At 41.9% G+C, this 24,710-nt stretch overlaps 1 protein-coding gene across 1 annotated transcript in view; it reads right to left on the minus strand.

Annotated features, from left to right (window-relative positions):
• Window positions 1-245: 245 nt before the first annotated feature.
• Window positions 246-24,710, minus strand: part of LOC120061119 (zinc finger protein 217-like) — a 41,851-nt gene continuing 17,386 nt past the window's right edge. The window contains exons 4-8 of the mRNA XM_039010675.1: window positions 23,074-23,222; window positions 1,994-2,246; window positions 752-841; window positions 581-611; window positions 246-318 (exon numbers count right to left, since the gene is read on the minus strand). Of these exons, the coding sequence (XP_038866603.1) occupies window positions 246-318; window positions 581-611; window positions 752-841; window positions 1,994-2,246; window positions 23,074-23,222 (596 nt within the window). The remainder of the gene's footprint in view (window positions 319-580; window positions 612-751; window positions 842-1,993; window positions 2,247-23,073; window positions 23,223-24,710) is intronic.

A 24,710-nucleotide genomic window follows, 5' to 3' on the forward strand; every position in this document is an offset into this window, starting at 1 on the left:
AACAAGACCAACGCGTGTGTGTTTGGTAAAGCGCACACGCGCACTGCATAGCCTCGACCAGAGTCGATGAACCACGGCAGCCCGAGGTGCAAACCCACAGGAAACCTGCAGTAACCTGGAAACTGTGTACTCGCATGTTGCCACAGCAGCCCATTGCACAAACCCACAGGAAACTGTGATAACCCAGATACATGCACAACCTGTGCGCTGCCTAACACCCACTCCCAGACCCAGCCATAAGAACACTATGAGCCACACTGGGAGCAGTTACATCCGAGTGACACAACCTCACAAAGGTGCGTGGGGAACACCAGCTCTCTGCAACACAAACATCAGCAATTGTCATGCCCCTGAAAAATGCCCAAGAAGACACCAGAACCCTAGTGGAGTGATTAGGTGCACCACTAGACAACCCTTGTCCTTTGCTGTCATATGCCGGGGAGATAGCCTCCACAATCCAATAAGAAAGACGCTACTTGGATAGCGCCCTACCCCAAGCTGGATTAGTGAAACAGACAAAAAGCTGGTGACAAATGGAGATATCCTTGGTTCTATCCATAAACATGCGTAAAGGGCCCACCGAACACCGGCCATGCAACCTCCGTTGTTCACTGGACGCAGATGAGAAAGGGAACAGCTCAAAAGCCAGGGACCTGTAAGACATAGGCATAACCTTCGAAGCAAAAGCTGCATAAGGACATAACATCACTTTGGAATCGTCAGGCACAAACTATAAACAGGTAGGGTGTACATATAGAACCAAGTGCTAGGAGATCCCCAAAGTGCTTGGCTGAGGCCAAGGTCATGAGCAGGACAGGCTTGTAGTAAAGGATCTTCAGGTCTACAGACACCAATGTTTCAAATGGAGGCTCACACAGGTCATTATGGCCAAACAGTTCTTTTTTTGTTTCATCAGACCAGAGGACATTTCTCCAAAAAGTACGATCTTTGTCCCCATGTGGTAGTCTGGCTACGGTGGTTTTGGTTTTATGGTGATTTTGGAGCAGTGGCTTCTTCCTTGCTGAGCGGCCTTTCAGGTTATGTCGATATTGGACTTGTTTTACTGTGGATATAGATACTTTTGTACCTGTTTCCTCCAGCATCTTCACAAGGTCCTTTGCTGTTGTTCTGGGATTGATTTGCACTTTTCGCACCAAAGTACGTTAATCTCTAGGAAACAGAACACGTCTCCTTCCTGAGCGGTATGACGGCTGCGTGGTCCCATGGTGTTTATACTTGCGTACTCTTGTTTGTACAGATGAACTTGGTACCTTCAGGCATTTGGAAATTGCTCCCAAGGATGAACCATTTTTGTGGAGGTCTACTAGTCTGATTTATTTTTATTTCCCCATGATGTCAAGCAAAGAGGCACTGAGTTTGAAGGTAGGCCTTGAAATACATCCACAGGTACACTTCCAACTGACTCAAATGACCTATCAGAAGCTTCTAAAGCCATGACATAATTTTCTGGAATTTTCCAAGCTGTTTAAAGGTACAGTCAACTTAGTGTATGTAAACTTCTGACACACTGGAATTGTGATACAGTGAATTATAAGTGAAATAATCTGTCTGTAAACAATTGTTGGAAGAATTACTTGTGTCATGCACAAAGTAGATGTCCTAACCGACTTGCCAAAACTATAGTTTGTTAACAAGAAATTTGTGGAGTGGTTGAAAAACGAGATTTAATGACTCCAACCTAAGTATATGTAAACTTCCAACTTCAACTGTATACAATCCTCTCATAGAGAGCGCACACGCCGACTGTATAGTTGTAATCACGTTCAGGGGTAAACCCCTAGCCTTCAAATTCAACCTTTCAGGGGCCAAACTCATAGATCCCATATCTGCGGTTGTGGGTGCCAAACTCTCCATGCGCCTGGGACAATTGATCCCGACGACACGGATCTCTCCACGGGTCCCTGCCCTACAGGTGGATAACTTCCAGGAACTTATTTGTGCTAACGGGGAGCCACTAGAATCAACAACAGACCCTCCTGATGGACCCTCACCACGATGGACTGAATCAGGTCCACCGGAGGAAACGCATAGAGCAAGGTTCGAGGCCACTGATACACCAAAGCATCCCTTCCCAATGGAGCGCCCAGATCACTCAATGAGAAGAACAAACGGCAATCCGCGTTTTCTCGTGACGTGTAAAGATCTACGTCGGCCCAGCTGAACTGGTCCCATATCTGGGCAATCACAGAGGGGTGCAGTCTGCACTCCGTAGACATAGGATCCCCCTGGAAAGTAGATCCGCACAGATGTTGAGAGATTCAGGAAGATACGTCGTCCTAAGTGACAGGAATTGCGCCCTGCTCCATACAAGCAGATAACAGGACAGGTTTGGCAGAGAGAGACCGCGTCCACCCCTGCCTGTTGATGTACACCATCGCCGTCCTGTTGTCGAACCTTACCAACACATGCTGGCCCTCCAACATCGGAAGGAAACGCCTCAGCTCTAGCAAAGCAGTCAGTAGCTCTAGATAATTGATATGTAGCGCCCTAGATATGTTGCGCTGTTGACCAAATCCCTCTTTCTGAGTAGCCCATACAAAGCAAGTAGCCCACACACATTGTCCAGATAGGCCAATTCTGATCCCCTGGCATTGCACCGGTGCCAAAGCCGCCTCCACCACCATAGAAAATGTGTGGGCGATAGGGAGAGCCCGAAAGGCAGGACCAGAAACTCATAGGCACCCTCGAAATGAAACCCAAGACACATTATGTGGAGAGGATGTTCACTGTAGCCACATGCAAATAGGTGCTTGAGGTGCTTGTTTAAAAGTCCAGGATGGGACGCAATGTTCCATTGCTGTTGGGAGCTTAGACGTACCAGCTGTACCAACCGCTCTGTACTTCTGACATAGGGACCACCCGAATCACCTGCTTTCGAAGGAGAGATGAAATCTCCTGCCCTACGACACAGCTCCATCAAAGGCACATTAAGCACCAATGGTTCAGTCTCCCCCACCGAAGCCAAAGCCTCCTGAGCGTGTTTCCACCCCAGGAAAATAGGACAGCACTAATATCTTTAATTTTCATTGTGAAACCACATGGCCTCGGGCACGGTCAAGAGGTTCAAACTTGGCCGTTTAGCCTTTTTTAACTTACTCTTACCACTGGCCATCTTACTCAAGCAAGGAAGCACTGGCTACACAAGCAGAGCAGAAAGTAGTTAGCTTTTAGCAAACACAAAAACCGATAGCAAGATCCAAAATTCGCAACATCTAGGGGGACGAGTACTCTCTCCCCACTAACAGACACCTAAGTCAGAACCGAATCTTGTAGTCTTCGTGTGCTTGAAAAGTTTGTAAATTGTGTTACACGTTCTTCCTTCAGGCAAGCTGCAGAGCGAAGAATTTAGGAAATAAATGTGAACCATGAGTACTATAGCCAGGAAGGCGGGGTTTCAGAGGACGGCCTCGGCACCCATTGGCTTGTTGGGCATGATTTCGGTTTTCTTCAGGCGAATATGATTGGTCGTTGACTCCCCATAGTATTTTAAAACGAACTTAACAAGGCTTCTAAAGCCTTGTTCACACTGCAGGCCTTATTGCTCAAATCGGTTTATATATATTTTTGGGGTTTTGGAATACCGACTGTCCAAAAAGCAAGTTACAGGTGACGAAATCGGATTTGTGTGTGTTCAGACAGCAGTAATTTGCTGACATGGCTACACTAGTTGTCATAGTAACGGCGGGTGCGTGCACAGTGGTGTAGGCTGATTGGTGGTGGTGCTCGTGCTTCTTATCACTCAGAAGTTACGTAGCAAGCTAAGGTGACAACAATGCCTGCAATGGATGTTTCCCAGTTGTTTTGAATGTTCAAAATCATAGTGTAAGAACACCTTTAAAGCATCAAAGGATAAGATAATCCAACTTTCAAAATAATTTGCACATTTGTGGCCTGCTGGAGGTCATTTTGCAGGGCTCTGGCAGTGCACCTCCTTGCACAAAGGAGGAGGTAGCGGTCCTGCTGCTGGGTTGTTGCCCTCCTACGGCCTCCTCCACGTCTCCTGATGTACTGGCCTGTCTCCTGGTAGTGCCTCCATGCTCTGGACACTACGCTGACAGACACAGCAAACCTTTTTGCCACAGCTCGCATTGATGTGCCATCCTGGATGAACTGCACTACCTGAGCCACTTGTGTGGGTTGTAGACTCCGTCTCATGCTACCACTAGAGTGAGAGCACCGCCAGCATTCAAAAGTGACCAAAACATCAGCCAGGAAGCATAGGAACTGAGAAGTGGTCTGTGGTCACCACCTGCAGAATCACTCCTTTTTTGGGGGTGTCTTGCTAATTGCCTATAATTTCCACCTTTTGTCTATTCCATTTGCACAACAGCATGTGAAATTTATTGTCAATCAGTGTTGCTTCCTAAGTGGACAGTTTGATTTCACAGAAGTGTGATTGACTTGGAGTTACATTGTGTTGTTTAAGTGTTCCCTTTATTTTTTTGAGCAGTGTATTTAATATATTTTAATAATAATATTTTATTATTTTAGTCAACTAGCTAGCTAGGTAGCTGTTTAGCTTTCTAGCACATTCAATCTCTTTGTAAACAATTAACAAGCTAGTTAGCTATCATGTTCTTGTCAAACTGTCAACAGAGTAGCTGGCAAGATATGCCAAATAAGTCTAAGAATCACTTTAGGGCAAATAAATCAGATTTGACCGTTCAGACAAAAGTCGCATGGCCAGGAATTAGATTTGTGGCTTGAAATATCATTTTCCATGTGCTTTTTGGCTGTTCAGACTGCGGGAAAAATAACATATTTGAATCGGATATGCAAAAAAATATGATTTGAATCACTTCAAACTGCCACTGTCAACAAGGCTTATTTGGCTAAACCAAACCAGGTTATGCCAGTTCACATGAACACAAAGGTCAAACTAATTAACTGCAGGGTAAATTAAAGATTTCAACCCACAGTGCCTCTTTAATGATTGACATGTTGTTTCTTTGAAGTTTGCACATGAAAGCAACACAAGTGTTTGATGCAAAAGCTGTAGAAACATAGTGTTTCTAATAAATGGTTTTAACAGGGTATTACCTTCAAGTGAACGGACTAGAAGGTGTGATGTGATGGCTGACATTTCGTGCCAGAGTACAGATCATTTGTCTAGGCCCTAGACTCTAGGGGGATAGGAGCTTCTCAGTTCCAAATGCCATGGTGTGGGTCGCTCGGACTATAGTGTCTGTGGCTAGAGCTAATATACCCCGTGTCAGCAAAGATCTCCCTCCCATATCTTTGTATACACCTGAACCTAGGTTTTAAACAATACACCAAGGTGTATTGAGGCCCACTAAGATGTTCTGTCAAGGAGACTTTGTTACCGGTCTTATTAGGTTGCAGGTATATTTATGGTCTGTATCTCTATGAACATCCAAAACATATCTTCCTTTTCCAGCTTTCTGACTTCCTTACATTCTGATGGATCCTTAGGCTCACCAAGAGAGCACTATTAGAGGCTGACAGACAGACAGAAAGACTGAAACTGACAGATGGGTCAGTCAAAAGGCTCACAGTAACCTTAGTATCTCTACATGTCTGGGATAACTAACTGCTGAAGAGTGGTGGAGCAGTGTGGTGGTGTGGTATTTATCTGCTACCTGATCAAACAGCCCTGTATTTGAACTGACAAACCCAGGGCATCATTAGTACTACACGTTGAGGTGGTACAGTATCTCATAGAGGGGGAGTAGACAGAAGTGGTATGGCTTCAAGGTGTTGATGCTCCGGGTTATGTCTTGTCTGGTCACTCAGTTGGTCTACTGGTTGATCCCCCTCTGAAGGTCAGACAGAAGCAGGGAGCCCCATAATCATCTCCAGTCTGACTGTTACAATCAGCTCACAGGATGGTCTGTCCAGAGCATCAGAGATTCAAAGGCTTCATTCAGATTACTGTACATGACGTCCCAATGAAGCACAATGCCGACCTTACAGAATGTCTGGGTTACTCTCGTAATGTCGGTTCTATATATGTGACATCAACATATCTCTGGCTTCTTCTGGGGTGCATCTTAGGCCGCAACCGTTACCACACTTCTGGCCCTCTATGTTGGTCATTTTAACACAAAGTTTTTAGCTCACAAATCAAAAAACATCAACATAAATCAATGCACCTGCGGACCAGTTGTCAGTCATGAAAGGTCAACTGCCCCTTAGAACCAACTTCTGTGGTTTTAAACAGCCAATATGGCATCGATATGAGTCAGAAATATTAATTATAGTGTCAAAATTGACTACAAAGTGTAAATGGGATAATTTTGTTCATACAGTCAGTCTCATCCGAAACTGAGTTTGTAAGTGAGTTTGTATTAACTTACTGGAGGGTTTGGTACTGATTATGATCATGTCTACTTTCCAGTGCCCACTAATCCGAGAGAAGCAGCTGTGCTGATTGCGCTCTTTCAACTGCGCACACTCATAGCAGCCAGAACCTCCAGACAGTGAGGCAGACCTGCCCAATACGCAGCGCAGCAGACTTTTTTTTACAAAAGACAACACATTGCTAATGATATGTTGTAATAACCCTTGGCCCTAAGCCCTTTATGGAGTGGTCACTTGTTGAGAAGATCAGAGCGCACTTGTATCCCAAATGCAACTCGTCAATATTCCAAAAACCATTCGCAAGCATCTTGTGTCCCCCGTGACCTGTTTTGTAAAATTATTCCCTATGAAACACTGCCAGACAGACACACACTCTGGTAATAGATAGTAAGAAAGTTGTACAAAACTAAACGTCACCGAAGCACATAAGTCGCCACCCGCAAGTAACTTTATAAGCTGATTGTGGCCTGGCTACTCAATGTGCCTGCTAGTTGTTACTTGCTAGCTTCATTGACAAACACATAGTTGGAACTTAGCTAGCTAGCAAGTGATTTTGGTCACTGATAAACAGCGTGTAACTTGGGCTTTATTTACAATAGTTTGACAGCTTGCAGACACTGGCATACCAGACACTGCCTCAGGCAAGGCAAGGGGGCCTACGAGCTCTGGGGGTCCATGTGCCTTTCTGACATTATTGTCTATTTTCTTTATTTTAATAAATAATTTGGACAGTAACCCTTCAAAAAGTAATTCATAAACCTTTTAAATGTCCATATGTACTAGGAAGCGCTAGGTATTTGTTTCTTGGACTTCATGAATGTGACTGATCAAAGTGCCTCAGGCCTTGAAAAATAAATAATTTAACTGATTGAAAGTAAGGGGATATCGGTGAACAAATGCAATGAGTGGAACTTACACAGGTGTTCAAAAGCACAAATCAGACCGAGAGCCTAACACTTCTTAGGTAGTTCTTTATGAGTTTTAGTTTAGAAAACCTTCCGCAGAAGAGACAGCTACAGGAATATGTAAAAACAGCTTGATTGCCATAGTAACATCAGGGAAACTGGACAGAAGGTAGTGGTGCTTCAAATACAGCAGTTCAGTAACATCTTTAATTGAGCCTCTTGCATTCTCCTTAATTGTCAGCCTCAACATGTTACGGGAAGAGATTAACTGAATAGGAAGCTCTAGGACAGGTCGTCTGTATACTGGTCAGCCAATAAATTGGCAGATGCAAACAGTTCTTAAGGGCAACAAAAAAAATGTGTTCACACTGATGAACTGGTGTTTAAGTTGTGTGGTTGCAATATCAACAGTCACTTATCTCTGGCATATCTGGCAGGCATACGTTTAACTTGTGTGAAGCGCAATGGACATATAATGCGCAATGGCTCAGGAAAGACTGTTTGGTTTGTCAATACTCAGTACAGAAAACAGTCGAGTCCGCAACCTGGACCTACAGGCTGTGGTGAAAACATGTGCACAAAAAAGTGCAAGGTGACGCAGCCGCATACTGTAGCTACTATAGGCCTCTACATAGAAAAAAAGAGAAATTGGCATTAATAGACTGGTTTTATGCACAACAACTTAGCATCCAAGCTGGGAGAGAGTGCGAGGAAGGCTCATGTCATATAGGTTCAGGTAGGCTATAAAGGACAGAAATACTTCACCAAACACCTTAGCTAGATGTAAAATTGCCCGACTAAGACCTCCTCGGCAAAAACGTGTAAATTAATTACAGATTTCTTGATGTATTTTAATTCTGACTATTTGAAGGAAGTTACTATTTTGAGGACGTGGCTGTTATTGCTACAGTGACTCAGGAGGGACAAACAACAGTACCTACCAGGGTACAATATGCGAACATAACACACCCACATCAAACCACACCCCCAAGACAACTCTCGTTTAGCTTCAGTCATGGCCGCTAGCATTTCTTAACCTCTGACCCCTTTTTTAAATTTTCGCCTAAAATGACATACCCAAGTCTAACTGCCTGTAGCTCAGGACCTGAAGCAAGGATATGCATATTCTTGATACCATTTGAAAGGAAACACTTTTAAGTTTGTGTAAATGTGAAATGAATGTAGGAGAATATAACACATTAGATCTGGTAAAAGACAATACAATACATTTTGTTATTTATTCTTTCTTCATCATCTTTGAAATGCAAGAGAAAGGCCACACTGTATTATTCCAGCTTAGACGCAATTTAGATTTTGGCCACTAGCTGGCAGCAGTGTATGTGCAACCTTTTGGACTGATCCAATGAACCATTGCATTTGTGTTCAAAATGTTGTCTTAAGATTGCCCAAATGTGCCTAATTGGTTTATTAATGCATTTTCAAGTTTATAACTGTGCATTCTCCTCAAACAATAGCATGGTATTATTTCACTGTAATAGCTATTGTAAATTGGACAGTGCAGTTAGATTAACAAGAATGTAAGATTTCTACCCAAATCAGATATGCCTATGTTCTGGGCAATGTTCTTGTTACTTAAAAACGTCATGCTAATCACATTACCGCACATTAGCTCAACCATACCGTGGGGGGGGACACTGATCCCGTAGAGGTTTTAATGAGCAGTCTTCAAAACGAGGCCAAATCAGGAAGTGCAGTCGCCCTTTAAGGTGTCAGGTTAGGGTTGGGGCTAAAAAGAGTGAGGTGAAGTTAGGATTTGTTGGGGTTATGTTTAGTTTCTCTGAGTTATGTGCAGTATTTGACATCTCTTACTCATACTCTTGGCTTGTCTTTATGCCTCCCTTTGGCATTGCCAGACTACGTTATGTCGATTGCCTGTAAAGATGAGATATCTTGGAAGCACTCACACGGGCCCAGGAGATTTTGCCTGTAAACTATCATTAGCAAAGAGAGAAGGATAGTTTTTAAGATATTAGATCTAGTTGACATTCTAGTTCTAAGCCTCTAATTCCTACTGACAAACCACACCATCTAAAATCATATTTAATTATGGTCAGATTTATTCTACTCATTTGAATAAATGTTTTATTCCAAATAATGAAATATAGATTCTAAAACATAAAGCAAATGAGGACGAAGCTTTTTTAACCCCGAAGGTTGTGACCCTAAAACTATGAGTTTAGTATTTAACCCTGTGTTTTGATTTCGAGATGATTATTTTTCTTAATAACTTCCCATTCCATCTTTTCCAAGATACCTTCCATGAAATTATAGTATCAGCATGGAGATTGCTAACAAAACAAATGTTCTTCACCATGTCATTGCTTGATTTAATTGGACAATCTACATCATACATTATCCAAAACAACAGCCCCAAATCATAACAATGTATTGGCTTTTGTCCCATCTCTTATGATGTTATGGACTTCAAAAAGATAGTCCTGACTGACTCTTGACACAACAGTGGCAGGGCAGAGTTTCACATTTAGCTTTGACATCTTTGACAATTGGGGAGAAAGGCAACCTTCACAACTTTGAAGCACATATAAAACTTAAGATCAATTGTATTTAGATTTTAAGGTGCAGTGCAGCAGGAAGTCACCATACTCAAACCCCAAGACTAAATCAACATTTCAAAGTCTTTATGGAGCTCTCTACTTTTGAGAGGGATCACAGAGGAGTGGATTGGCAAGACTTCATTTACATGGTTTAGAAATAGGCAGCTTGCTGGTCCACCTTGAAAATAAAGGAGATACTTTATCAGATAGATACCCTTCCCTTTACAAGACTGAAGAATAACCTTTCTTCTTACACTCGGAAGTTGAAAAATAAATACTCTTGAACATCAAAGGCAATAATAATTGACACATTACAGCTGTGTAAATAGATCAAACCTGAGAGAGACTTCAATCAAATAACCTTACACTGTGATGGAGGGATGGCAGCTGAGTTGAGAGAAGAGTAGACCCGACTATGCTTTCAGATTTCCCCTTTATCCCACTGTGTCCAAAAAAGAGTGTAAGCTGAATGTGAGAGAAAAAGTTCAGAATGAGCAAGATAGATAGAAATAAAAGAGAGAAACAAAGTTTGAGTGACTCCTTGAATGAGGAAGATCTGTGGGCCTGTCAGTTGATTAGTCCTCTTGATTAGCATTTATAAGAGGCCCCGGTGCTCCATTATTTGCATTCTTATTTAGCCATGATTTAGTGGAGGGCACACCGTGATTAAACTTGTCACTGGGCCTGATTGACAGGGCCAAATCTTCACATTCCATTCTATTAAAAATAAAAAAGGAAAATAAAACCAACCTTGGATGTGTCAGCTTACTTTTACGCACCCATCCATCGAACTTGGTAAAGATTCTCTCCTATTTCCTTTTCAAATTCCTGTCTTCTCTCTCTCTCTCTACCCCTCTCTCATCCTCTCTCTCTCTCCGATGCTCGCTCTCTCTCCTGCCGTCTTGTCATCTCAGATAGGTCAGGAATTTTTTAATTTTAGGGATAGATTCTGCCTGTCAAGCAAGGCGGGATGGCATGATGGCGTGTAGTTCAGGAGATGAGATGTGAAGGGTGTAAAACAATAAAAAAGAGATGGAGATGAGCGAGGGAACAAAGAGGAAAGAAGAGCTCACTTTATTGGACAGATTTAATTACTGTGAATAGAGATTAAAGCAGGCGATCCACTGAGGTGTGAAATGAACCCTTGATTACTGATGAAGCTCAGAAGAAGAAAACAACCGTTTGAAAAAAAAGAACTGACCACTTCGTAATGGTAATTATTTTTTGGAGTGGCCTGGGCCTGGATCACATTTCCCTGCATATCAATGTACCATGATGGTTGCAGGCTAGCAGCATAAATGGCTGGGGATAGGTGACTACATTATTAACCATGCTGGAAATGCTAACCGAAAAGGTCTGAGACATGATCTGAAATTCAGCAGCTTGGTTGCATCAGAGACTACTAACCTTTCTGTTAGACTGGGTTGCTTCCCCAAGGACGTTAGGTGATGCAATCTGCTCATCCTGAAGGATGTTTATGGGGACTTCAGTGAAATCTGTCATGCCAACTCTATTGCATTTTAACTGTATTTTTTACATACAGTAGTACTGAGACCTTTGGGTAAAATTCTAAGGGAATTCATGATGTGACATCAAACATGACATTAATGTCCAGGTAGCAGATAATGGACCCTATCTGATATTTATGTTGTAGGTGCTGTGTATTAACTAATATACATAGGTTCTAACTTGAACAATTATTTGTTAGTTTACAATTGTACAATTTATGCTTGCCGCAGCATATAAAAAACACAAAAACTGATGGAAAGGCCCCAACGCAAGATCAGAATTTTGATGACTCACACAGTTTGCCTACTGTACATGTTAAGCTGATGCGCAACAAGTTGTACTTGACGTTTTAGTATGGAGATTTGTCTACAACATATTGACAAAATTACAGCCTGAATTCCAAATGGATTAAATAGATTTTTTCTTTCACCGATCTACACACAATACCCCATAATGACAAAATGAAAACATGTTTTTAGACATTTTTGCTTATTTGTTGGAAAGGAAATAAAGAAATATATAATTTACAAAATAATTCACACCACTGAGTCAATACTTTGGAGAAACACTGTGAGTATTTCTGGGTAAGTTTCTAAGAGCTCTCCACACCTGGATTGCAAAATTTGCCCATTATTCTATTCAAAATTCTTCAAGCTCTGTTAAATTGGTTGTTACTAGACAACCATTTTCAGGTCCTGCCATAGATTTTCAAGTAGATTTAAGTCAAAACTGTAACTCAGCCACTAAGGAACATTCACTGTCTTCTTGGTAAGCAACTCCAGTGTAGATTTGGCCTTGTGTTTTAGGTTATTGTCCTGTTGAAAGGTGAATTCATCTCTCATTGTATGGTGGAAAGCAGACTGAACCAGGTTTTCTTCTAGGATTTTACCTGTGCTTAGCTGAATTTAGTTAATTTTTCTATCCTGAAAAATTCCCCAGTCCTTAACAATTACAAGCATACCCATAACATGATCCAGCTATCACTACGCTTGCAAATGGAGAGTGGTACTCAGTAATGTGTTGTATTTGATTTGCTCCAAACATAACACTTTGTATTCAGGGCAAAAAGTTAATTGCTTTGCCACACTTTTTGCATAAAGACTTTAGTGCCTTGTTGCAAACAGGATGCATGTTTTGAAATATTTGTGTTCTGCACAAGCTTCATTTTCTTCACTCTGTGAATTAGGTTAGTATTGTGGAGTAACTACAATATTGTTGATCCATCCTCAGTTTTCTCCTATCGCAGCCATTAACCTCTGTAACTGTTTTAAAGTCAACATTGGCCTCATGGTGAAATCCCTAAGTGGTTTCCTTCCTCTCCGGCAACTGAGTTAGGAAGGACGGCTGTATCTTTGTAGTGACTGGCTGTATTGATACCAGTGGAGGCTCCTCAGAGGAGGCAGGGGAGGACATCCTCCTCAGTGAATTTCATAAAATGAAAAATTGTGAAACATTTAAAAAGTTTACCTTTTAAGATAAAACTATACAAAATATATTCCCATGTCACCAAAACATAAATTAAAACACTGTTTTGCAAAAAAGGTCTATAATAGCCTCAACAGAACTCTGTAGGGTAGCACCATCGTGTAGAAGTGGTGGAAAAAGCATCCAATTGTCATACTTGAGTAAAAGTAAAGATACCTTAATAGAAAATTACTCAAGTAAAAGTGAAAGTCACCCAGTAAAATACTACTTCAGTAAAAGTCAAAAAGTATTTGTTTTAAATATACTTAAGTATCAAAAGTACATGTAATTGCTAAAATATACTTAAGTATGAAAAGTAAAAGTAAAAGTATAAGTATAAATAATTTCAAATTGCTTATATTAAGCAAACCAGACGGCACCATTTTATAATTTGTATTTATTTACGGATAGACAAGGGAACATTCCAACACTCAGACATAATTTACAAATGAAGCATGGGTGTTCAATGAATCCGCCAGATCAGAGGCAGTAGGGATGACCAGAGATGTTCTCTTGATAAGTGCATGAATTGGACCATTTTCCTGTCCCGCTAAGCATTGAAAATGTAACATGTACTTTTGGGTGTCATGGAAAATGTATGGAGTAAAAAGCACATCATTTTCTTTGGGAATGTAGTGAAGTAAAAGTAAAAGGTGTCAAAAATATAAATAGTAAAGTACAGATACTACAAAAAACTACTTAAGTAGTACTTTTTACTTAAGTACTTTACACCACTGTGGTGCAGCCGGAGGAGAGCTAGCTTCTGTCCTCCTTTGGGTACATTGACTTCAATACAAATCCTAGGAGGCTCATGGTTCTCACTCCCTTCCATAGACCAAAATGTGAAAAAGGTGGGGTGTGAATACTTTCTGAAGGCACTGTAGACACACACACAGTTTCGGCCCCAGCCACAGGTCTCATTGACCTCCATTGCAACCAAAATGTATGTTTTCCTATAGGCTTGTCCTATCTATAGTATGACAGCACCAGCAGTTAGCTACCAACAGCTGGCAGACATGTTAATTTGGTTACTTTAGCGTGAATCAGTGTTATTTAGATGGAAGACGTGAGTTAAATGCGGTAGCTCTATAGCTAGCTAACATTAGCATATACGTAATAAGCTAGCTCTTTCACTTACCTGGTGAAGCCCTGATAATGCTCTGTCTCTGCTGGTACTACTGTATGTTTGTGATACAGTACTTGATAAGCCACATTGTTGGTGTTGACAGCATTCACTTTGAAAAGCAACGTTTTGCTGAAGCCCTCCTTCCATTGTTGATAGCCATGGAAGTTCTCAAGGATGAAATGTGCCCCTCAGATTGACGAGTAGTTGCCCAATTCGCCCGTTTCATTCTCACAAATCTATCTCACTTTTTAGGAGGTGTTTCATTTGCGTGGCCATAGAGGAATACTCACATTTGCATAGCAAGTGTTGCTACACCCTGCTACCACACAAAGCTTGGTCATCTTAATGAATAAAAATACAATTGCTACCTAGCTCCATACTACTTTTTTGTGTGTTTTTTTTACCCACAAGTAAATTAAAAGTGAGCATGTATTTTTATTTCCTCACTGTTGACTGAGAGGCGTTGTGGGATTGTTTCCAAAGTTAGAGCTGATTTGGAGAAAACCTCAAACCTAACTTTTAGAACAATATTACAGTATTATAAAAATGTATTTAAGTTGGGAATGCTTTCTTGGGGTTCTTGAAGTTACTACTATATGCACTTCTGGCTTTGAGCAATAGCTGCTACATGCCCTTTAAAATGGTGCTGCATCAATCTGAATAGTATCCAATGCATATATCAAACGCATCAACTTAATCTTCTCTAACTAAAACGTGTGACTTGAAATGTGTAACATCCACTGTTTCAGTACTGTTACTCCAATCAAATCAAATGTTATTTGTCACATCTGCCGAATAAAACAGGTGTAGTAGACCTTACCGTGAAATGCTTATTTACAAGTCCTTAACCAACAATGCAGTTTTAAGAAAAATAAGAGTTATGAAAATGTTAACTAAATAAACTCAAGTTAAAAAAATAAAAGAGCAACAATAAAAGAACAACAATGAGGCTATATACAGGGGGTACCGGTACCGAGTCAATGTGAGGGGGTACAGGCTAGTCTACCTCCCTATCGTACCATGTACCAACCTATGTACGGACTGAAGCCTGTGTATCTAACATAACGTCTATTTATCTCACTATAGACACACATTATCAAGCAATCATCCATAAAGGGAACAGGATATCTCTTCGTTTAGACCGGATGTTCACAACTCAGATGCAGAAACTGTGCCACCTCAATGAGAGGGACTGTATCCCAAATGCACCCTATTCCCTATATAGTGTAATACTTTTGGTCAAAAGTAGTGTACTATATAGGGAATAGGGTGCAATTTGGGATGCATACAGGGTGTAGATGTTCATGTAATTAGCAGTAATTAATGAAGAGAGTGAGGACTCATTTGTATTTTAAATTATCTTAAATGATCCCATTAGCTCTTGTCTTACTCATGTACACAAAACAGAGTGAGTTCAATTATTTTTTTGTCGTATTATTTTAAATCATATTGTCAAGTGGCTTTATTCCACTAGATTTGAGATCTTCAAAATTGTGATCTTTTAAATAACGTTTGTTATTGAGAGGCGGCTGCTATGCATGAACCCATAGTCTCACCCTTTCTAAAATAAGGAGCTGACGAGACCAGGTGAGTAACTAACACAGGTGAAATCGATGAACAAGCATGAAAGACAGGGCTACGCTCAAGAACACAAAGAAACAGGGCTACGTTCAAGAACACAACGAAACAGAACACAAGGTTGACTAAGAAAATAAATACATGACCTTACAATGATGGGTGTTGGGTGAGAGGGAAAGGTAAGATAATCAATTAAAGCTGGCAGTAATTGGGAGTGTGTAAAGCCCATAATGCTGTCATGAAATTCATCCATTGTGTACACACTCTCTCTCTCTCTTGCTCTCTCTTTCTCTGCTGGCCAATGAACCATCCCCCATATCATCCTTTGGATCTCAGGTGCTTAGCCATGCAGATCTGGCTGACAGCCCAGTACATCTCTGTCTGCCTAATTGGACAGTATAGAGTTGTTTATGGATATTGCAGATATTTAGGACTCTGTTGGGGGCTGCTCAAAAATCATTAGCAAAGGGCCCCTGTAACTGGACTGTCAGCCTCACTCCACCAACGTCAAAAGCCCCTTGATAAAAAAATATTTTTTTTTTATCTCTGTCAAGACACTCCGAAAGGCGATTTTGAAAATGTAGCAGTATACTTGCTGAACATTCAAACATGTTATGACGTGAGTAGCTGAAATACGAGCAGCTTGTTCTAACACTCTCACCGGTGGTATTTGATGTGCTAGCAAGGTGGTATAGTGCTAATTAGCAACCAGTCCATCTGTAGGAATGTTATTGACTTGCAATGTTTACATATAACACTTCTGATAGGAAGTATGACATGTCATGTATGATGTAAATTGTTGTATTTGGTGATGAACGTGACTGATAGGCCTTGTACATGCGCTTAGGGTTTTGGGTAAGATACTGTATAAATAGCATTGAGGTTAGCATGCTCCTCTGGCAGTCTCTCTGTGTCTGTAAACATAACCACAGCAGCGTTCTATTAAAATAGTAGCAACGAGAACCAATAATGACCCTCTGATGTGACTCTGTGGTGCTATTTTAATGGACAAAATGTTTATCTTTTTTTATATACATCTTTTTTTAAGTATCAATTACAAATGTCATTACAGGTATTCTGTTTTATTGACTGATTGTGATTGTTTTACTGATCAAAACTAACTAGAGCATCACATCAGACTCTCAATGGACAGAAAATTAAAAAAATATATAATCTTTTTTTCTCCCCTTTTTTCTCCCCAATTTCGTGGTATCCAATTGTTAGTAGTTACTGTCTTGTCTCATCGCTACAACTCCCGTACGAAGGTCGAGAGCCATGCGTCATCCGAAACACAACCCAACCAAGCCGCACTGCTTCCAAACACAGCGAGCATCCAACCCGCCCGCCACAGGAGTCGCTAGTGCGCGATGAGAGTGCGCCACTTTTGTAGGCCAGCGGATAAATCCCCCCCAAAATAAAAAATACAACTTACTCAACTTACTGTTGAGAATTAGAATTGTAGAATACACAAGGTGCAATTTTGAAATTATGTTGTACATCAACAGTTTCTCTTGTTATGTCAGTCAGTGACAGTCACTCAATTAGTCCATGTCAGCAAAAACATTTTAGATTACTAAATTAGCCGAGCGGCGTAGCAATCTTAACTTGTAGTAATCATGTTTGAATTACTGTCCGGGGAGCCCCCATTGATTTTGTTAGTCACTCTCACTCAGATATCACATTAAAAACAACACACATTTTTCTCTTGCAAAATTGCAGGAAATTACCTGAATTATTGCATGAAAGGATTTATAAAATTGCTAAATCTTCTCTCCGCCCATGGCAAAATGTGTATAATTTCAGCAAACTTGCTTTAAAACTGGAACGCCCCATAGCAAAATGTGTAGAATTGCAGGAAATGAACTCTAAGACAAAACAATTACGTAGACCTGCGAGCCACTGCAGCCCCTCATGATAAGTCCCGAGTTTGTGTCCCCCACCCCCATCAAAGTTACCCATCCCTGGTCCAATCAATGGCAGACGCTTAGACCAGGGTCTTTTGTCTGCTCAGTGCGGATGGTGCTCAGTCCCCTGCCCACCCCTCATCCCCCGCTCCACACACACACACCCATTACAGAAATGTTTCTTCCCATCAGTGCCTTTACTTATCACTTCCTGGGTGACATTGAACTTCCCGTGCCCCGGCCGCTGAGACACATCTCGGAACTCGCACAATTACTCTTCATCCCCCACTAACAATTTAGTAATGAAGTATTGATTTCCAGATTCTCCCCCCTTCTCTTATGGATGATATTAGATTGTGTTTGATAAACTGTGCCTAGCCCCCTAATCTGCACTGTCCCTTTCCCCCCAGTGTCTGTAAAACAAAGTGCCGCTGGGGAGATAATGACTAGGGAACATCGATGAACTCATTTCATCAATTTGTAACACTTGACAATGAAAAAGGGCAGACATTTTTCAAGCAGCAATGTGAAAGTTTATTGCTCAGGGTACAAACGGTCCTTATTGGAGCCCAGCAGACATCTTGAGCTAGCGTTCAGCTAGTAATTTATAGGCCCCCGTGTACCAGTTACTTTTAAAGGAAATGTTTGGATACTGAGAGGATATTAGTGTTGCACCTGGATTGTCTGATTTCCAGGGCCACCGGGGATTCATGTGTCATGTCAAGAAATAGAAAAACAGAGAGGCTGAGGCTGAGACTTCGGCCATTTGCAAAGCAAGAAAATGCTGTTCTGTACATTAATCACTTGAGGGATGTTACATGCTAGTCATAAATGAGGGCTATGTGGGCTGTGAATTCCAATGTTTTTAAGCCAAATGTGCTCTCATATCCAAGCTATAGGGTGCTATTACACCAGCAAATAAAATATTTTCCAGATATATGACTAAGATTTTTAAATTAGCCATTCCGTGTGGATATAATACATTACATATCCACCCACCTTCTGTTTTCCACATATGTTTCTTAAGTCTTCACTCTTTACCTTTAACTGTAGGGTAGTCCGCAAATCAGGATTTCACAATGCAGACACCTGTCGTTAGGCTGTACCCAAGGCAACACGTTCGCTTGCCCTATCTAATATCATGTCCTCAAATTCTCAACATCACTGTGTACTACTTATTTTACCTTAATAATGCGTGCTATTGTGTTGTGTCTATTATCACTATTATCCAGAGCAAAGTCGAATCATTTATTTCCCTGTCTTGTTCATCCGATGTAGACCAGGAGACCTGAAGGAACATAGAAGCCCATTTAGACCCTGAAATTCCCAGCTCAGACCACAATAATCTGATTTCTCTGCGCCCAAGAAATTTACATGTATAGTGCTTACCAACTGGATTACGGGCAGGTAGGAAACATAACCCAATTTGAGGTTACTTGTTTCTCTGTGTGTAGTATTCAGTGTCATCTCGCATTAGAGGAGGTAGGGTATTGCTTAGTGAAATAGGTGTAACTGGCTCTCTTTCTGTCTCCCCCCCCCCCCCCCCCCCCCCCCCTACTACAGGTCCACCTTAACCATGCGGTTGTGAATTACTGTGGTACACTCAGACCACAGAGGAAGATAAGAAAACAAAATCACTGATAGACCCTCAATTGCAAATTGCACAATAACTTATTTAGCTCCACATCCACAAATACGGTAATTCAACCTACGACCCATGGTGAGATGAATGTATACTGTACGATACATAGTATATACTTCATTGTTCTAAAGCATAGCATGTTGAAGAGCTCAACAACACACCCCACTTCTAGAAATAACGACACGTTTCTTTTCTGCCTTTTCTAGCATGCACTGGAAGTGACAGATTTGAGATGAGGCCGCTGGAGTGGTGACAGGGCTGGGAGGGCTCTTATGTGGTTACACTCTTTCCTCTTCTCACATCCCAGGATGGACAGTTAAGGTGCCATTTTCCCCTCCATCCCTTCCTTCCTGACTGCACTCAAACCCTATTTCTCTCCCTCCCTCTCTCTCTCTCCTTTCGCCTCTCACCGCCACATCCAGAGCCATTATGCAGCAGGACCTCGATATATAGAGGACCTCATGTTACATACGACCCCCCGTCCGTGTAGCCCCATCACCGGAGAGGTCAATCTCACACAAACAAGAGCAGCTCTCCCCTCCGAGGTGATTATTGATAAAGAATGACACGGCAATGCGGACACAGGGGAAATACACTCTGGGGACCAATCACTTCTCCTTTTCTGCTGCCTTCTCAGAGTGGAAACCAGTCTAATGTATAAATATAGGAGGGGACCACTATTCCCTTACCTTGTGGACTGGAGCCCTGTCAAGCAAATGGAAGGTCGGGGGGGGGGAGCCATCAGGAATGCAGGAGGCCCTGTCTGTTTGTAAAGAGGAAATACCTCTGCCTTCATAGTAATAGTAAACACACAGGCTCCCTAATATTATTAAAGGGAAACAATCATATTTTTCCGCTGCACTGAAATGTCCCATGACAGGCAAGGTCAAGTTCATTGAGGCCACATGCAGTGCTACGATGATGAATGCATCATGGGAACAATAATGTGGTTCCATTGCACTTTTCCCGTTCTGACCAAGGACCATGTACCAACCCCTATCAATCCTAAGGTGTTGAGACACTAGGCAGCATCTATTACTTTTACATACCTTGAAAAAATTCCTAAAGTTTGAAAAGAAAATACTGTATATACCTGTTTATAGAATGATACAGCCACATCAGGAAACACCAATAAGGAGCTAAAAGCAGCTTATATACAACACTGTCAGTGCTAGATCTAATCTACTGTTTTTAGGCCACACATTGTATAGCAGTGCGTGTGTCCTGTTGGTGAATGCTATGAGGTGGTAAATTCAGGCAGATCAGGGCAATTCCAAGGTAACAGAGTGAGACTTTGTCCTTCAAGTAAATGTTTTTGTAAAAATGTCTATGGAAATTGTTAAAAGTAGTCCTTGTGGATAGAGTTGTACGGTTTGTTTAACTTTGCAATAATTGGTTTTGGTTTGACATACATTTTAAAGAGAAAGATCTGAGTCTCAACTTCGCTCTGTTATCGTGGGATAGCAGTTCTTTAAGAAGTGCCATGTCCTACCAATCACCATCCCCTTCTAAAGGGACTCCAATGGCACCTGAGGGGGAATCTAATGGCTGCCATCCCAGAAAGCCTCCTAGCCATCTGCTCTCCATATGAGCAAAAAACAGGCAGTTGTCTCAGAAAAGCCACCTCAATCACAGTATCATTGAATGGATATGAAATGTATTAAGCATAATTATGTCAATGCATTGAATTCTGCAGTGTAGAAATACTTTTTTTCGGCTCAAAACATGAGAGATAATGATCGACATACAGTATAGAACACACTTGGGTCCATTCTCCTGAGTGGCGCAGAGGTCTAAGGCACTGCATCGCAGTGTTTGAGGCGTCACTACAGCACTGGGTTCGATCCCAGGCTGTGTTACAGTCGGCCATGACAGGGAGACCCATGAGGCGGCGCACAATTGGCCCGGGTTAGGGGAGGGTTTGGCCGGCCGGGATTTCGGTCGCTAGTTGGACAGTGTTTCCTCCAACACATTGGTGCGGCTGGCTTCCGGGTTAAGCAAGCAGTATGTCAAGAAGCAGTGCGGCTTGGCAGGGTTGTGTTTCGGAGGATGCATGGCTCTTGACTTTCGCGTCTCCCGAGTCCGTAGAGGAGTTACAGCAACGGGACAAGACTGTATTGGATGTCACGAAAAAGGGGTAAAAGTACAAAGAAATAAATGTCTGGTAGGGTTTGGATATCATAGCTCTGTCATAGGCTTGGACAGCCCTGGATCTGGCATCTGATGACAAATGAAAAAAAGACACAACAGTGGGCCCGTCAGCAGTACACTTCCTGTAAATAACCACTCCATGCATTTTACTTTATCATGGCTCCTTCGGAGCCAACAAGAAATAGCATTATTTTATAGCACTGAGGGGGAAAAAACTTAACAGATTAAAAGAAAGAGGATTCAGAGAGAGAGAGAGAGAGAGAGAAGAGGGGGGAGAGTAGAAAGAGAGAGAGAAAAGAAAAAGGGAGATGGACTAAAAAAAGGTCCTTCAGGGAACAGGGTGTAAATGAAGTTCCAGGAATGACACAGGCGAGCAATGAGGCGTGGATGGAAAATATACGCTGCACATCATCGGATAGAGATGCCGGTGGAAATGGCTTCATTGAAGTGTCAGCCCTCATCCATCAATCAATCATCCGCAAGAAACAATAACGCCGCGGCTATGGGGCGGCTTTTATGGGGCTTACTCATGGGTATCGGAAACAGCACTTAAGTGTAGTTCTGACACAGGCAGGGAGAGAGAAAAACAGAGGTGAGGTGCATGGCTTATTTCACATGCAGGTAGAATACATAAGGAAAAGAGTGGTGGGTGAGGGGAACTAAGTTGACAGTCAGTGCCCCCCTGGCAAAAAGAAAGGCTTGGAACATAGAGAGAAATTATTATATCCCAAAAAGCTAAGATTCTACTCTTTGTCTGTCCTGTTTTGTTATATACTGTAGAGTATACAGCCTTCCTGTAGATATGGGGTTAAATTGTATATATACAGTGAATCAAAATAGAAGGCTATACTATAAGTGCAAGATACACATTGTCTGTGTCTTGCTCTCTTGTAATTAAAGTTTCAAGTTTCATGTTTAATGTCATGTGTACAAGTACAGGGTAATGCTTTTCTTGCAAGCTCTAACCAAGGGATCATCAAGCAGATTCAGCCGAGGGACGTTTTTTTCTTGAGCGGACGGTCGGGGGGCCGGAATATAATTTCAAATAATTTGTAGACTGCAAATGAACCGCAAGAAGCACAAACAGATATAATTTTGGAATAAAACACAATAATTTCAACCCTGCTCTAAACCCAACAATGCAGTAACCAATAACAATGTAATACTAAAAATGACATAAGGTAGAACAAAAACACACGATAAATAAAAATAAGAAATAAGAAGAGAAAGTAAGTAAGCTATATACAGGGTCGGTTCCAATACCATATCTACAATGTGTAGGGATACTGGAGTGATAGAGGTAGACATGTATAGCGGTAAGGCATCAGGATATATGATAAACAAAGTAGCAGCAGTGTATATTATGATCGTATGTGAGTGTGTGTGTGTGTGTGTGTGTGTGTGTGTGTGTGTGTGTGTGTGTGTGTGTGTGTGTGTGTGTGTGTGTGTGTGTGTGTGTGTGTGTGTGTGTGTTGGAGTTTCAGTGTGCGTGAGTACAAAATACAAGGGTCAACTCAGATAGGCCGTGTAGTCATTTTTTAAAACCTATTTAGCGGTCTTACGGCTTGGGGATAGAAGCTGTTCAGGAGGCTGTTGGTGTCGCTTGCAGTGCATAAGCATAGAGAACAGTCTATTGCTTGGGTGGCTGGAGCCTTTAACGATTTTCCGGGCCTTCCTTTCACGCCGTCTGATATGGAGGTCCTGGATGGCAGGGAGCTCGGCCTCAGTGATGTACTGGGCTGTCCGCACCACCCTCTGTAGCGCTATGCGATAGTGGGCGGTGCTGTTGCCATACCAAGCAGTGATACAGCCAGTCAAGATGCCCTCCATGGTGCAGCTGTTAAATCTTTTGAGGATTTCAGGACCCATGCCAAACCTTTTCAACCTCCTGAGGGGGACGAGATGCTACCTTCTTCATGAATGTGCGCGCGTTTGTGGACCCTTTTAAGTCCTTAGTGATTTGGACACTGAAGAAGTTGAAGCTCTCGCTGTCGATGTTGATGAGGGCGTGCTCTCCCCCGTTTCCTGTAGTCCACGATCAGCTACTTTGTCTTACTGACGTTGAGGGAGAGATTATTTTCCCGGCACCACACAGCCAGGCCACTGACCTCTTCCCTGTAGGGTGTCGCATTGTTGCAAACTGATGATGGTGTTGAAGTCCTGTGTGGTCACGCAGTCATGGGTGAACAGGGAGTACAGGATGGGACTAAGCACACACCCCTGTGGGGCCCGCGTGTTGAGGGTCAGCGTGGAGGAGGTGATGTTGCCTACCCTCACCACCTGAGGTCGGCCCATCAGGAAGTCCAGGGTCCAGTTGCAGAGGGAGGTGTTTAGTCCCAGAGTCCTAAGCTTGGTGACGTGCTTGGAGGAGAAATGGGTGTTGATCGCTGAGCTGTAGTCAATGAACAGCATTTTCACATAGGTATTCCTCTTATTTGGGTGGGTGAGGGCAGTGTGGAGTGCAATTGATTGAAAACTCATCCTAGTTTTTACCCAATTACTTCAAGAAAGTAAATCAAATAAACCAAACCACCGAAGAAATGAAAATCAAATTATCCTCTCCTAAAAACCCTGCAAAGTTCACTGCATGGTTCAACAAAGATCATATAATGGAAAAACATAAGCACATTTTTTCATGCTCCAACAGTCGCTTTTGCCGTAACGTGCGTGTTTTTCCCCAAACTGGGTCTCTTGACGGCTTCTCTGCAACATGAAACATGACACATCATCCATTATTCTGTACGTGTGCCTTGCTATCTACGCCCGCTCCATATGGCCCCTGTTCTCTCCAGACACCCAAATCCCTTTCCTGGGGCCAGGGGCTGTTTTTGTGGGAACCATTACATTGTTCCTCTTCCTCTGAGGGACGGGGTGACGATGATGAGCAATCACAGACAGCAGCAGATTATCTGCCTCATATTCAACAATTGACCATGTGTCTGCTCTGTTGGCCCAATTGTTAATTCATGTAAGTTGACAATCTGGAGGGGACAATTATGAGTGACGACAGTAGTGGAATTAAAGAGAAAACAGCACTTACACAACTAATATGGGGTTTACTGTATTTCTCTTTATCTGTCATTCTACTTTGGTTCAGAAGAATTTGACCTATATAGTATGAAACTGAGAGAGTAGTTTCCTCCACCAAAACTGAAACAAACCAAACTCCATGTAAAAATATAGCTGTGACCAGCAACGAACGGGGTTAACTTTATGATAGAAAGGACACAATATGCTTTGGATAACAAAGGAAGCACTCTATCATGTAAGAAATATCTTCCTTTATCTTCCTTTGTCTAACTACAAAATCTGGAGTGAATCTGACGTACACTGTAACAAAAAGTATGTAATTTTACGGAAAATTAACTGTATAATTTTACAGTAATCTCCTTTATCTGGAAAATGAACAAATTCTCGTAAATTACAGTAATCAGCTCTTATTTAAAATGTCCTGTTACATAATGATTTATGTCAATGATAACAAATTATGGAAATTAGCTTTTGGGGGGGGGT

Source organism: Salvelinus namaycush, chromosome 16 (genome assembly GCF_016432855.1).
Source record: "Salvelinus namaycush isolate Seneca chromosome 16, SaNama_1.0, whole genome shotgun sequence".
Taxonomy (NCBI): domain Eukaryota; kingdom Metazoa; phylum Chordata; class Actinopteri; order Salmoniformes; family Salmonidae; genus Salvelinus; species Salvelinus namaycush.